The sequence below is a fragment of the Plasmodium sp. gorilla clade G2 genome, assembly GCF_900097015.1.
Source record: "Plasmodium sp. gorilla clade G2 genome assembly, chromosome: 14".
In the NCBI taxonomy this organism is placed as follows: Eukaryota; Apicomplexa; class Aconoidasida; order Haemosporida; family Plasmodiidae; genus Plasmodium; species Plasmodium adleri (nom. inval.).
The window spans coordinates 2,324,872-2,337,832 of NC_041706.1; the positions used below are offsets into that span (position 1 = coordinate 2,324,872).

A 12,961-nucleotide genomic window follows, 5' to 3' on the forward strand; every position below is an offset into this window, starting at 1 on the left:
TTATATATATATATATATATATATATATATATATATATATATCATTTTTTATAATATTTAATATATATATATTTTTCCCACATATTAATATAATTTATATAAATCTTAATTTTATGTAAATCCTTGGAAAATAATTTAAAGCCATATAGTCTTTTTTTTTTTTTTTTTTTTTTTTTTCTTTATTTATTTATTTATTTATTTATTTATTTTTTTGTTCTGATATTTTATCTTTTCATCCTTTCAAAACAAACCATTAAAACAAGTGGTTGAATAAAATAATATTTAGTTGGACAAAAAAAAAAAAAAAAAAAAAAAAAAGATGAAACAATATATTAGCACATAATAAATGGTAATATCATATAATCAATTATTACAAAATATAGTATTTTAAAAATAATTTTTATTAAGCATTTTGGTGGTCATTTTATTATAAATTCACTTGAATGGATCACCCCATTTTGTTCAGAGAAAATAAAAGAGAAGAAGAAAAAATAAGGAAATAAATAATATACATATATATATATATATAAAATATATACATATATATATATATAAAATATATACATATATATATATATATATATATGTGTGATCTTGCAATATTTGTTGACAAATGATGAATCGTCTAATTCTGAATAAAGCCACCTCATCAAATGATGAGCCAACACCTGGATATTTATTCAATGAGATAACTCAAATGACATTTTGCTCAAAAGAATCTTTAGGTTTAGTAGGAGAATATTTATTAAAGAAATTACAAAGAACAGATTTAAATGTAAAATTAAAGACATTAAAAATTATGAAACATTTATGTGATAAGAAGAGAGGAGATTTTCGAAATTTTTTAAAGAAGAAAATGGATATAATTAAAGAATGTCAACAATGTAATATTGTAAATGATGAATTAAAAGGTGAAACTCCATCTATGTTAGTACGTAAAGAAGCGACTGATTTGATTAAATTAATTTATTCATATGATGCTACAGAAAATGTTATGAAAAGTTCATCAAATAATAGTCAAGATACTATGAAAAATAATAGAATTGAAGGATTTGGAAATACTGTATTTGATAATAAAAATACACAACATAATAATCAACATAATAATCAACATAATAATATATATAATCATAGTAATAATAATATATATAATAATAATGATAGAAATCTTAAAAATAATATGGAAACTTATGGAAATAAATTTATAAGTAATAATTATAATAATAAAAATAATTATATGAGTAAAATGTCAGGTTTTGGTAACCCTTATTTTAATCAAAATCCAGTACAAAAAACTAAAGGAGAAATAGCTATAAAATATTTAAATGATGTAGCTAATAAATATATACCCTCTTCTTTTGTAAATAAAATTAATAGAGTTAGTGCATCTCTAAGCAAAAATTATTCAAATGGTTCATTAAATATACATAGTATAATGAATGGTCGAGCATTCAATAAAGGTCTCGAAAAAAACCATATCAAAAGATCAGAAAGTTATTACCACAATAAAAATAATATAAATAATATAAATAGTATAAATAGTATGCATTATATGAATAATCACCATAATAATAATAATAATAGTTATAATAATAATTATTATAATAATTCCAGAAGAAATGATAACGTAAGAAAACCACAAGAAATTCAACAAGCAGGATTATATGAGAATAAAATTATTCAAGACATATTACTTACAACTGGTATTAATAAAGTACCATCAGAAAATATACTTAACGAATTTGCTATAAAATGTAAAACTCTAGATACCAAATTAATCGTTTCAATACTTACAGATAAATTAAAGAAAAATATTCATGACGAAGAAGAAAATTGTAAATACAAATATAAAGTATTATCTATTATAAAACATTTATTATCCTTTAGAACTAATGAAGAAAAAGAAACCCTTATGGAAACTCTAGAAGTCTTAATACAGAATCTAAAAAATCAAACATTAGAAGAATTATATAAATGTAAAGAAATTAAACAATTAAAAAAAATTGTTATAGAAATATTTGTTCTCATGGGATTACAAAAAAAAACAGACACCCAAGAAAATGATAAAAATAAAAATTTTAATATATATCAAAACCAGGTATCTATGGAAATACCAAATTTGTTAGATATCGATGATGATATAAAACCACCTCCAAATAATAATAATATGACAATGGGTGATTCAAAAATGTATTATAATGAAAAAAATAAATCAGACGATCTTATGTCGCTTAGTCAAAATGTTTCAAATGGGACTCAAACCAAAAACAATAAAACAGGTAAATAAATAAATAAATATATATATATATATATATATATGGTAATTTTATGAATAGCATAATATATATATATAAATATATATATATATATTTTTTTTTTTATAATTAACCTTTGGTAGGCTTTGATAACAATGACCATTTTAAGAATCAATGGAATAACAAAAAGGATGAAAACATGGAAAATCTTCTGTGCGATTTTGAAAATATATCAATTAATAATAAAGAATTATTTAATAGTCTAAATGTTAAAGGTAATAACACCCAAATATCATACAATAATATGAGGTCTAATCAAAATGCAGATAAAACTTATTATAATACACAACAAGGTAACAATAAAAATAATATGAATAACAATTATAATAATAATGATAAATTTAATTTTATGAACTCTAATAATGATCTCATATTTTTCGAAAATAAAAAGGAAAATAATACAAAAGAAATAAATGTATCATCTAAACAAACTAATCAAACTAAATTAAATGACGAAGGATTATTCTTTCATTTAAATCAACACAATATATATCAAGATGATAATAAATTAATAGATATAAATAATGACACTACTAATAATTCATTGAATACATATTTTAATAATATATCACAAAATACATATGAAAAGGATAATATAATAAACGCAACATCATTAAATAATAATATAAAAACAAGTAGTAATATTTCACATGATAATAAAACAAGTAATATAAATTACTTTCATGATCACCATTTAAAAATGGGTGATGATCAAATTGACAACTTTTTTAATTCTTTCACTTTATCCTCTAAAAAAAATGAACAAAATAATACAAAACCAAATGTAAAAATTGATGCCTTCGAATTATTATCGGATCAAATGAAACTATAAAAAAAAAAATATATATATATATTTATATATATATATATTTATATATATATATATTTATATATATATATATATATTTATATTTATATTTATATTTATATTTATATTTATATTTATATTTATTTTTTTTACCTTTTCAATATATACGAAATATAAGTACACTTATGTGTGTTTATTATATTTCCTTGTTTTATACTATGTATACACACATATATTTTTATATATGTTTCTTTTATATATATTTAATTTTTTTTTTATCAGTTGATTTCAAATATTGTTATTTTTATATTATATATCTATTTTAATCCTACATACAAATTTTTGTTTAAAGTTAAACAAAAAAATAAAAAAAAATGTATAAAAAAAAAAAAAAAAATGGAAAAAAGAAAATTATTATATAATATAAATAATTTTTTACTTTGTGCAGAATAAAATATATATATATTTTTTTTTTGTTTTCAAACTTTTATTATTTACTCTTTCTACCAATAAAAATAATTCTTTATGATGTTTAATTGAAATTTTTTTTTTTTTTTTTTCTTAGTTTTATGCATCATATAATAGTTATAATATTAATATTGTTATAATTGTCTTATAAAATGACATATGGGTTATCATCTATATAAAAAAAAAAAAAAAAAAGGAAACATTTTTTTTTATATGATATTCTATATATTTTTCATGTATTATATACCTGAAAAACTAGGGACCTTTAAATTATATTTTTTAATAATGGATCTACAAAATAAAGAAGAATAAAATATAAAAAAAAAAAATTATATATATATATATATATATATATGTGATAGGGTTTACTTTTTTAGTATATCATTTTAATCATTTAAAAAAATATATATATAATAAATAAATAAAAAAAAAACAAAAAAAAGAAACTCACAAAGGTATAAATCGTCCTCCGAGATAATGTTTCTTTTTATAATTTATCAATCCTTGCTTTGGAAGCATTAAAGAAATATTCATATCTGAGTTTATAAAAAGGCTATTTGTTGAAAGACCTACATTAAAATATATATATATAAATTTCTTATATATAAGATATATGATACAAAATATATATATTAATTTTATATATCTTAAAATATTTGTTTATTACCTGAATCGATATTTATTCCAGATGGGACATCTACTGAGACAATTACTTTGTTGCTATTATTAATCATCTAAAGAAATTGAGTAGACATAAATATAAATATAAATATAAATATAAATATAAATATAAATATAAATATAAATAAGTAAATTAAAATATATATATATATATATATATATATATATATATATATACATACTTGTATTATTTCGTCAAACGGTTTTCGGGGTTCTCCCTTAAAACTAAATCCAAATATAGAATCTATTATTAAATCATAATTATCCAAATCTTAATAAAAAGAAAATTAAAAGAATAAATAAAAATATGTGTTAATTATATATGATTAATCGATAATGCTTTAAAATATTAATGGACACATTTATAGTTATCAATTATATAATAATAATAAATATATGTATATTTACCACTTGGTGTTATACTCCTGAGGACGCTGATTTCATAATGCTCCAGTAGTTTTAATAGTCTCTTTAAAAGGGAAAATATGTATATATATATAAAAATAATATATATATATTTATATATATATATATATTTTTTTTTAATATTTCCCTTCTTTTGTCTTACTTTAAATAATGTTTTATCATTAACTTTCGGATATAATATCATGACGTCATATCCAAACTGTTTCAAATGACGAGCTGCAACTAAACCGTCCCCACCATTATTTCCAGGACCACAACAAATTAATATTTTTTTAAATTCTTTTGGTTTGTATTCCTTAAAAATTATTTGAGATATGGATAAACCAGCTAATTCCATTAGCTGCTCAGTGGTATATCCAATTTCATCGCTCATTAATTCGTTATCTATTTTTTGAGATAAATCTTGCGATAAATACTATAATATTATGGGAAAAAAAAAATATATATATATATATTTTATTATGTATATAAATTCTATATATTCAATGTTCATTCTTTATATATATTATTGATATATGTTACATTTATTTATTTTATTTATATTTTTTCTTACAGTAATTTCCATTTTTCTCATGTTTAATATGTAACTACTTCTTCTTCTCTTTAAGGTTACACCTAATGTAGGAACATATATCTTATTATAAATTTTCAATTTTAAATAATTTAATAAACTTAAAACATAAAAATTCTTTAGTGATCTAGAAAAAGTAAAGCTTTTTATAAATAAATTCCTATTCATATTATATCTCATATATATATATATATATATATATATTCACACAAATGATATAATTTTTACCAAGTAAATTAAATAAATAAAATAATATTTATACACACTATACTATCATATATATGGTTAATATATATATATATTTAAGGAGAATCATCAAATTGTGTCACGTTTTATTTTATATATTATTACAAATAATTATTTAATAGAATAAATTTTTTTTTTATAAGTTATCTTGAAGCTTCAAATATATATATATATATATATATATATATATATATATTTAAATTAAAACGGTAATACATATATATTTTATATATTATCATTTTTGTATGAAAAACAATCTTGTTACACTTTTCGTTTTATAGAAATATATGATATATTAAAAAAAATAAGAATAATAAAATTAAAACTTATATATATAAATAACTACATATATAGGTTTTTTTTTTTTTTTTTTTTTTTTATAAAAATGTCGAAAAAATTAAAAAAAAAAAAAAATATAATAATAATATAATATATACTTATTAATTATCAAACAAATATAACGTTAAAAGAAAAAAAAAAAAAAAAAAATATTTGGAATCTATTATATTATTTCTTTTGATTATTTTGATTTTAAATTTATATAAATATATTAAATATATCCTTTAAATATATTTTTCCATAGACATAATATCATTTAAGTAAAAATATTATTATTATTTTTTTTTTCTTCCTTGTCCCATTTTTTATTTTTTTTTTATTTTTATTATTTCAAAAACTAATAAAAACCAAATGTATAAACTACAACATAAAAAAATCATTTTACTTTTTTTTCTTTTCTTCTTTTTGTCCTAATATTCTTAATAAATGTGTGAACAATCCGACTAAATCTAAATATAGGCAAATGGAATGCATCTATAGAAAGGAAAAGATAAAAGAAATTATATGAATATTATATTAATCAGTTTTTATATAAATTATTTTAAATATATATCCATGTATAAATTGTATATCCTTAATAATGTATTGATTTTAATTTTATTTTTTTTAATTACTATGTAATCTTTATTTCCCCTTCTAAAGTCAAAGAGTGTAATCTGAGTATCGAATAAAACAAATCTAAAAGTAAAAAAAAAAAAAAAAATATATATATAATAAATATATATAAAATTTTAAAAAATTATTATATTCTAATACATAAAAATATATATATTATAGTCATTATTTAAGAAACATAGCAAATCAGTTTACAACATTTTCATATATATAGTTTTTTTTTTTTTTTTTTTTTTTTTTTTTTTTTTTTCTTATATATATTATTACCCCATATACATAAAAAATCCAGTATATAATAATGTGGTGTCTATAAATTTTGATCTTATGAAAAAGTTCATAAATGAAATTAAGGCTACATAAGAACAAACTGCACATAAAACAGCCCCAAGAAATATGGAAATCCTAAGAAAGTATAAAATATATATATATATATATATATAATTTTTTTCTTTTTTTTTTCATTTTATATATACGTGTAATAAAATCTATTCATTTTTGAAATTTTTGAATTTTCATATTTGTTTCATTTTAGTTACCTATTTTTTGAAAAGATGGCGGCCAAGGAAAAGCAACAAAATATAGATAAGCTTCCAAAAAAGGCTAGGGGAAGTATTGATGGGTTTAAATAATTAACATAATTTATGTAGTCACTAATTAAAATACCAATAGAAGATGATATACCAGCAAAATATACAAGTCTTTTTTTTGATGTATCAACTAATTGATAATGAGAATTACATGAGGATGCTAAAAGAAATGAACAAACTAAACTAATTATAGAAGCAATAAATCTTGGTACCTTAAAATAATAAATATCCACATAACAACTTAAGGCACTAACTATTGTTCCCATAGCTAAAAGACCATATATTTTCATTAAGTGATTTCTTTCTTCATTTGTTAAAGGGGAAAAATTCATAAGGTTGGATAAATTTATATCCCTTTGTCGTTTCTTTATCTGATTCAAAAAATCCATTTTTTTTAAATATTATATCCAAAAATATTTTTAAATTAAAAAGTCAAAAATAAATAAATAATTAAATATATATATATATTATATAATTATATATTTTCAAATATGTATATAGCTTCCTTTATTTTTTTTAAATATATAATTTATAATTATATAATAATCATATATTATATTTTTTTAAATATAAAATTTATATTTTCAAAATTCAAAAATTGCAACTTTATATATATATATATATATAAGTAAAAGAAATGGAAAAAGAAAAAACTTTTAAGTTTGTACTTATTATTGATATATATATACATATATATTTAATATATGTTTATTTTAAATTTTATTATAAAAAAAAAAAAAAAAAAAAAAAAAATGTGCACGCAAAATATATTAAGAGCAAAAAAAAAGGAAATATATAAAAAAATATACAAAATAAAATAATATGCAAAAACATATAATATATACATATATTATTTTATATTTTCATATTTGAGAAAAAAAAAAAAAAAAAAAATATACATGTATGTTCTATATTTTTACATATATTTATTATAATATATATGAACATATTAATAAGAATTTTATCATATTATAATTATTTTTTTTTTTTTTTTTGTTCTTATGAATTAAACAATTAATGGAAATAAAATTATGGAAAATATATATATATAAATAAAATACATTCTTAAAGATTAATATTGACAAAAATAATTATATAAATTATTTGAAAAGGCCATCTTATTTTAATAATTTAATAAATATATATATGTATATTTTTCATTTAATGGCTCTTCAATATAAAATATATATACATATAGGATACATTTCAACAAATATACATGTTTAATTGTATTTGAAATTATGGAATATGCAATGAGAATATATATATTGTGGTATATCCTATTTCTTATATAAATAATATTAGTAGGTCTTATGAAATGTCAACATAAAAGATATTAAAAAAACATATAAGCCGTTGTTATTGTTCATAACGTGGGTTGAAAAATAAAAATACTTGTAAGAATAAAAAAAACCTTAATTTAAAAATATGAATATATTTAATAATGAATATATATCCTTTAATTTTTTATTATATGTCTGTTAAACCATTTATTTGAATTGCAATATATTCATTTTAAGATGCTTAATAAATATATTTTTATATTAAAGTTGTTATTGTTAAATGTTAAAAAATATATATATATATATATATCTATATATATTACAAATAATAAAGTGATCATTTAAAAAATTCTTGTCTTTCACATATTATACTTTTTTTTTTGATATAAATTTTGTTTAGATATAAGAAAAAACATGTGAATAAATAAATAAATATTTATTTATATTACATATCCTTAATTCAATATTTTCTATGTGTTTCATATACTGTGAAAATGTATATATCCTGTATGTATGTTGTCCTTATTATATCTATTTCAAATATGACTTAATATACTATGTATTATCCGTTCATTCTTAAAAATATAGATATTAAATATTTTTATGTTCATATTCACCTTTATTATAATTCAAATATATATATATATATATTATTACTTTGGGGTATGTGTACTGTGTTTTTTCTATTATGTTAATTATTATCACAATTGCTATATTACTACAAATTATTTGTCTTTGGCTATTTTGAAAAAAAAAAAAAAAAAAAAAAAAAAACCTGAACATCTAAAAGGTGGCTAGCCAAAAAATTAATTTACAACAATGAAGAAAAAAAAAAAAAAAAAAAAAATTAAATTAAATGAGATAATATAAAGGATTATTTTCCAATTAATTGTAAATAAAGAATAAAAAAATTAAACAAGTAAATAAAATGAATAAATATCATAAATAATAGAATTAATAATAACACTAAAAAGAAAAAAAATATATATATATATATATAATAAGATGTATTTATATTTACTTATACTCTTCAGTATGCTTTATAATTTGCCACTGTTCCATATGAATAATAATTTGATCCGTGTAAAATATTTTCGATTTCTTCTGCTCGTTGAAAAGAAAAGATATTTCCTCCAACTTGTAAAATTCTATAGAAACTCCATACCAATTGAATAACAAAATAAGCTATTAAGAACATAAAAAAATGTATGACCATTTCCATTATTCCATAGTACATATTATAATTGAGTACAACACTCCTTTGCCAATAAAAATTATTATAATACCATTGAACACTATGAGCTGTTGTTGTATTATATAGGCAAATTAAAAATTCAATAGCTTCCACCATATAATTTATGACTACAATATTATAAGCAATATAAGCTGTAAATGCATTTTTATGAGAAACTGAAAAGAATATTAACATGGCACAAAGAAAATTAAAGGTTGATATAATCATAAAAAAGGTTGTATTATAATGGGACATATGTGTTAACATAATTATGGATACTAATATTAAAAGTATTGCATATATAATACTTGCAGTCCCAATAGAAAAGCATAAAAATCTTTTCATAGTCCATCTTTTCATTCTGTCTTTTCCGAACATTTTTATAAATCTACTTCATAATTATATACATCTATTTGAAATATACGTAAGTAAATTTCATTTGGTTATATTAAAAAAAATAATAATAAAATTAAAATATATTATATGAAATTATTAATGTGTTCAATATGGTAAAGATATAAATAAACATCTGTTTTATTAAACACATGTAACAATATATAAAGGTATATTAATGTATAATAAATATATTTATTTGTAAATTTAAAGCCATATAAATATAAAAAAATATATATACAAACAATACTTAAAAGTATTATCTTTTCCAACACCATATATTTATCATTTCATAATTACAATCATATTCTTTTATTTATATTACGAAAGAATTCTATGTAATGTAAAAAGACAATAAATATATTTCATGTGTATAACACATAATTATGATAATTGGTTCAGTATATTATACATATATATAAACATTTAATTTTATTTATTTATTAATTTTTCGTCCTCTTCTTTTAATTTATATAATATATATAAAAAAAATTAATATTTCAACCAAAACTTTATAGTATAAATAAATGTATTACTAATTGAATAAATAATAAATAAATAAAATAATAGTATATAAATAATAATAATGAAAATTCATTTACTTTTATCATATCAGTCATTTTATGTGAAAAAAAAAAATATATATATGTATGTGCTTCTCAGTGCAGAATCGGTTACAAAAAATGTACCATAAAAAAATAAGAAAAAAAAATAAAAACAAAACAAGACAAGACAACTAAAATATAAACATAAACATTAGACTAATGATTTAAAATATTATTAATATAAATGTAATAATTAAAATATTTATTTAAATATAAATCGAATGTGAGATCTTATAATACATAGATAAAAGTTGTGAAACGTCGTAAGCCTAATTGGAACACCTTTTAAACATAAAAATATATATATATATATATATATATATATATATATATATATATATATGTATGTATAATATTATTCTAAAATACTTCTACATTCTTATAATTTAGAATGAATAAATATGTACCCCCAAATTTTCAATCCATTGGTATATATATATTGAAAAAAAAAAAAAAAAGGAAAATGTAGTATATTAACGGATTATAAAATATAAATGATGAGCATAACATCATATATATAATATAAATATGTAAATATTAATGGTTTTCACTTATTTTTTTCTTGAGATGTTCTATGAGGCAAAAGAATATTATATATATTTGTAGGACATATTTTTTTATGCCTTAAAAAAAAAAAAAACGTACACTGTTACGATCCGGCGTAAAAAAGGATATACAAATAAATATATATAATTTAATTTTTAAAAAAATATATTTTGCTTGAATTAATATTCAAAGGAATGTAATAAAATGAAAATTTTGTTAATAAAATATTATAATGGACATGAAGTATAAAATTTTATTTTTCTTTCTATTTAATTTTTTTCCATTCGTAACATAAATGTAAATATATATAAATATATAAATATACATATATTTATAATAGTATACATATATAACATCATATAAATGTATTGTCGTATGAACATATAATCATACATATATACAATCATATAAATAATACATAATTATATAAGTCATACATATATTATATATATATATATATGTATTGAAAAACTTTATATTTTAATTTTTGCTAATGAAAGAAAAAAAACAAATATTATTCGAAAAGGAATACCCTGAATACAATTGTATGAGAATACACTTTGACGTGTTAGACTCTACACAATTATTTTGTAAAAGAAATAAAAAATTCTTTATAAAAAGTGGGAAATTAAAAGAAAACAATACAATAGTTATTAGTTGTAATATGCAAACAAATGGTATAGGTACGAGAGATACTAAACAAAATATAGATCGTTATTGGTTATCTGATAAAGGGAATTTATTTATATCATTTATATTTTTATGGAATAAAAATCAGATGAATATAATTAATTGTTTAGCTCAATCATGTACAGTAGCTATAAGTAAAACAATAGAATATTATAATTTGGAAACACAAATAAAATGGATAAATGATGTTTTAATTAATTATAAAAAAATTGCTGGATGTCTAGTCAATTTACAATATTTAGATGATATAAAATTTACAGATATTTATACTAATAATGTTTATATTATATGTGGAATAGGTATTAATGTAGAATTAATGGATGATTGTAATTTGTTAACTAAAAATTTTACATCTATTAAAAAAGAACTAATTAATTGTTCTTATGAAAAAAAAAAATGTTCTATACCATCAGTTGAACAAGTTACAGAAAAATTAATAGAGAACTTTTTTTTTACTATTAATAAATTATGTAATCATGGTTTTTCTTCATTATTAGATTATATATCTATACGTCTTTTATATAAAGAAAAAAAAGTTGTTATTGATCAAGATAATCATATAATTGTTGGATACTTGGAAGATTTGTCTGATGATGGTTCTATAATATTATTAGAAGAACAAACTAGGAAAATTGTGTATATAAACCATGGCCATTTGTTCTCATATGAACAATGGAAAAAATTCATAAAATAAAAAAAAAAAAAAATATATATATATATATATATATATATATAATATATGTTGAAAAACACTCTTCACAACATAAAAAATATGAAGATATAAATAAACCTTCATAATATTATAACTTATTTTTTAGTAAATATTATAATTCATTTGATATATAGATAAACAACATTATGAAAAAAAAAAAAAAAGCATGTAAGCAATATGAACATGTATGTGTTGACTATTCCATTTTTTTTTTTCATATACAACCAATTAAATTATGATCCTTTTATTTTTTTTTTTTACAATTACGGTGTTAATATTTTTTCATATTTCGATTCCATTACATAATATATATATTTATATATTTGATCTTATGATATAAAATTAAGAAAATGTTTAAAAAAAATTTAAGAATGCCACCAAGATTTATAATATTATAATATATAATTTTTTTTTTTCTTATATGGAATAAAAAAAAAAAAAA

The 12,961-nt window shown here is 17.9% G+C and overlaps 5 protein-coding genes across 5 annotated transcripts; 2 read left to right on the forward strand and 3 right to left on the reverse strand.

Moving 5' to 3' along the window:
- Window positions 1–613: 613 nt before the first annotated feature.
- On the forward strand, window positions 614–3,147 carry PADL01_1459600 (conserved Plasmodium protein, unknown function; the record flags this gene model as incomplete). The annotated part of the gene is made up of 2 exons (XM_028684895.1): window positions 614–2,279; window positions 2,399–3,147. The coding sequence occupies 2 exons, from the start codon at window positions 614–616 to the stop codon at window positions 3,145–3,147; spliced, it is 2,415 nt and encodes an 804-aa protein (XP_028540927.1).
- A 589-nt stretch (window positions 3,148–3,736) lies between these two features.
- On the reverse strand, window positions 3,737–5,437 carry PADL01_1459700 (pyridoxal 5'-phosphate synthase, putative; the record flags this gene model as incomplete). Its single annotated transcript, XM_028684896.1, has 8 exons — window positions 3,737–3,762; window positions 3,839–3,882; window positions 4,043–4,160; window positions 4,259–4,325; window positions 4,455–4,543; window positions 4,681–4,741; window positions 4,841–5,113; window positions 5,252–5,437. 8 exons carry the CDS (start codon window positions 5,435–5,437, stop codon window positions 3,737–3,739), a joined length of 864 nt encoding a protein of 287 aa, XP_028540928.1.
- A 798-nt stretch (window positions 5,438–6,235) lies between these two features.
- On the reverse strand, window positions 6,236–7,445 carry PADL01_1459800 (bax inhibitor 1, putative; the record flags this gene model as incomplete). The annotated part of the gene is made up of 4 exons (XM_028684897.1): window positions 6,236–6,328; window positions 6,469–6,532; window positions 6,737–6,871; window positions 7,006–7,445. The coding sequence occupies 4 exons, from the start codon at window positions 7,443–7,445 to the stop codon at window positions 6,236–6,238; spliced, it is 732 nt and encodes a 243-aa protein (XP_028540929.1).
- A 1,924-nt stretch (window positions 7,446–9,369) lies between these two features.
- Window positions 9,370–9,951, reverse strand: PADL01_1459900 (conserved Plasmodium membrane protein, unknown function; the record flags this gene model as incomplete). Its single annotated transcript, XM_028684898.1, has 1 exon — window positions 9,370–9,951. The coding sequence occupies one exon, from the start codon at window positions 9,949–9,951 to the stop codon at window positions 9,370–9,372; it is 582 nt and encodes a 193-aa protein (XP_028540930.1).
- Window positions 9,952–11,610: 1,659 nt separating this feature from the next.
- PADL01_1460000 (biotin protein ligase, putative) lies at window positions 11,611–12,501 on the forward strand (the record flags this gene model as incomplete). Its single annotated transcript, XM_028684899.1, has 1 exon — window positions 11,611–12,501. The coding sequence occupies one exon, from the start codon at window positions 11,611–11,613 to the stop codon at window positions 12,499–12,501; it is 891 nt and encodes a 296-aa protein (XP_028540931.1).
- Window positions 12,502–12,961: the final 460 nt, after the last annotated feature.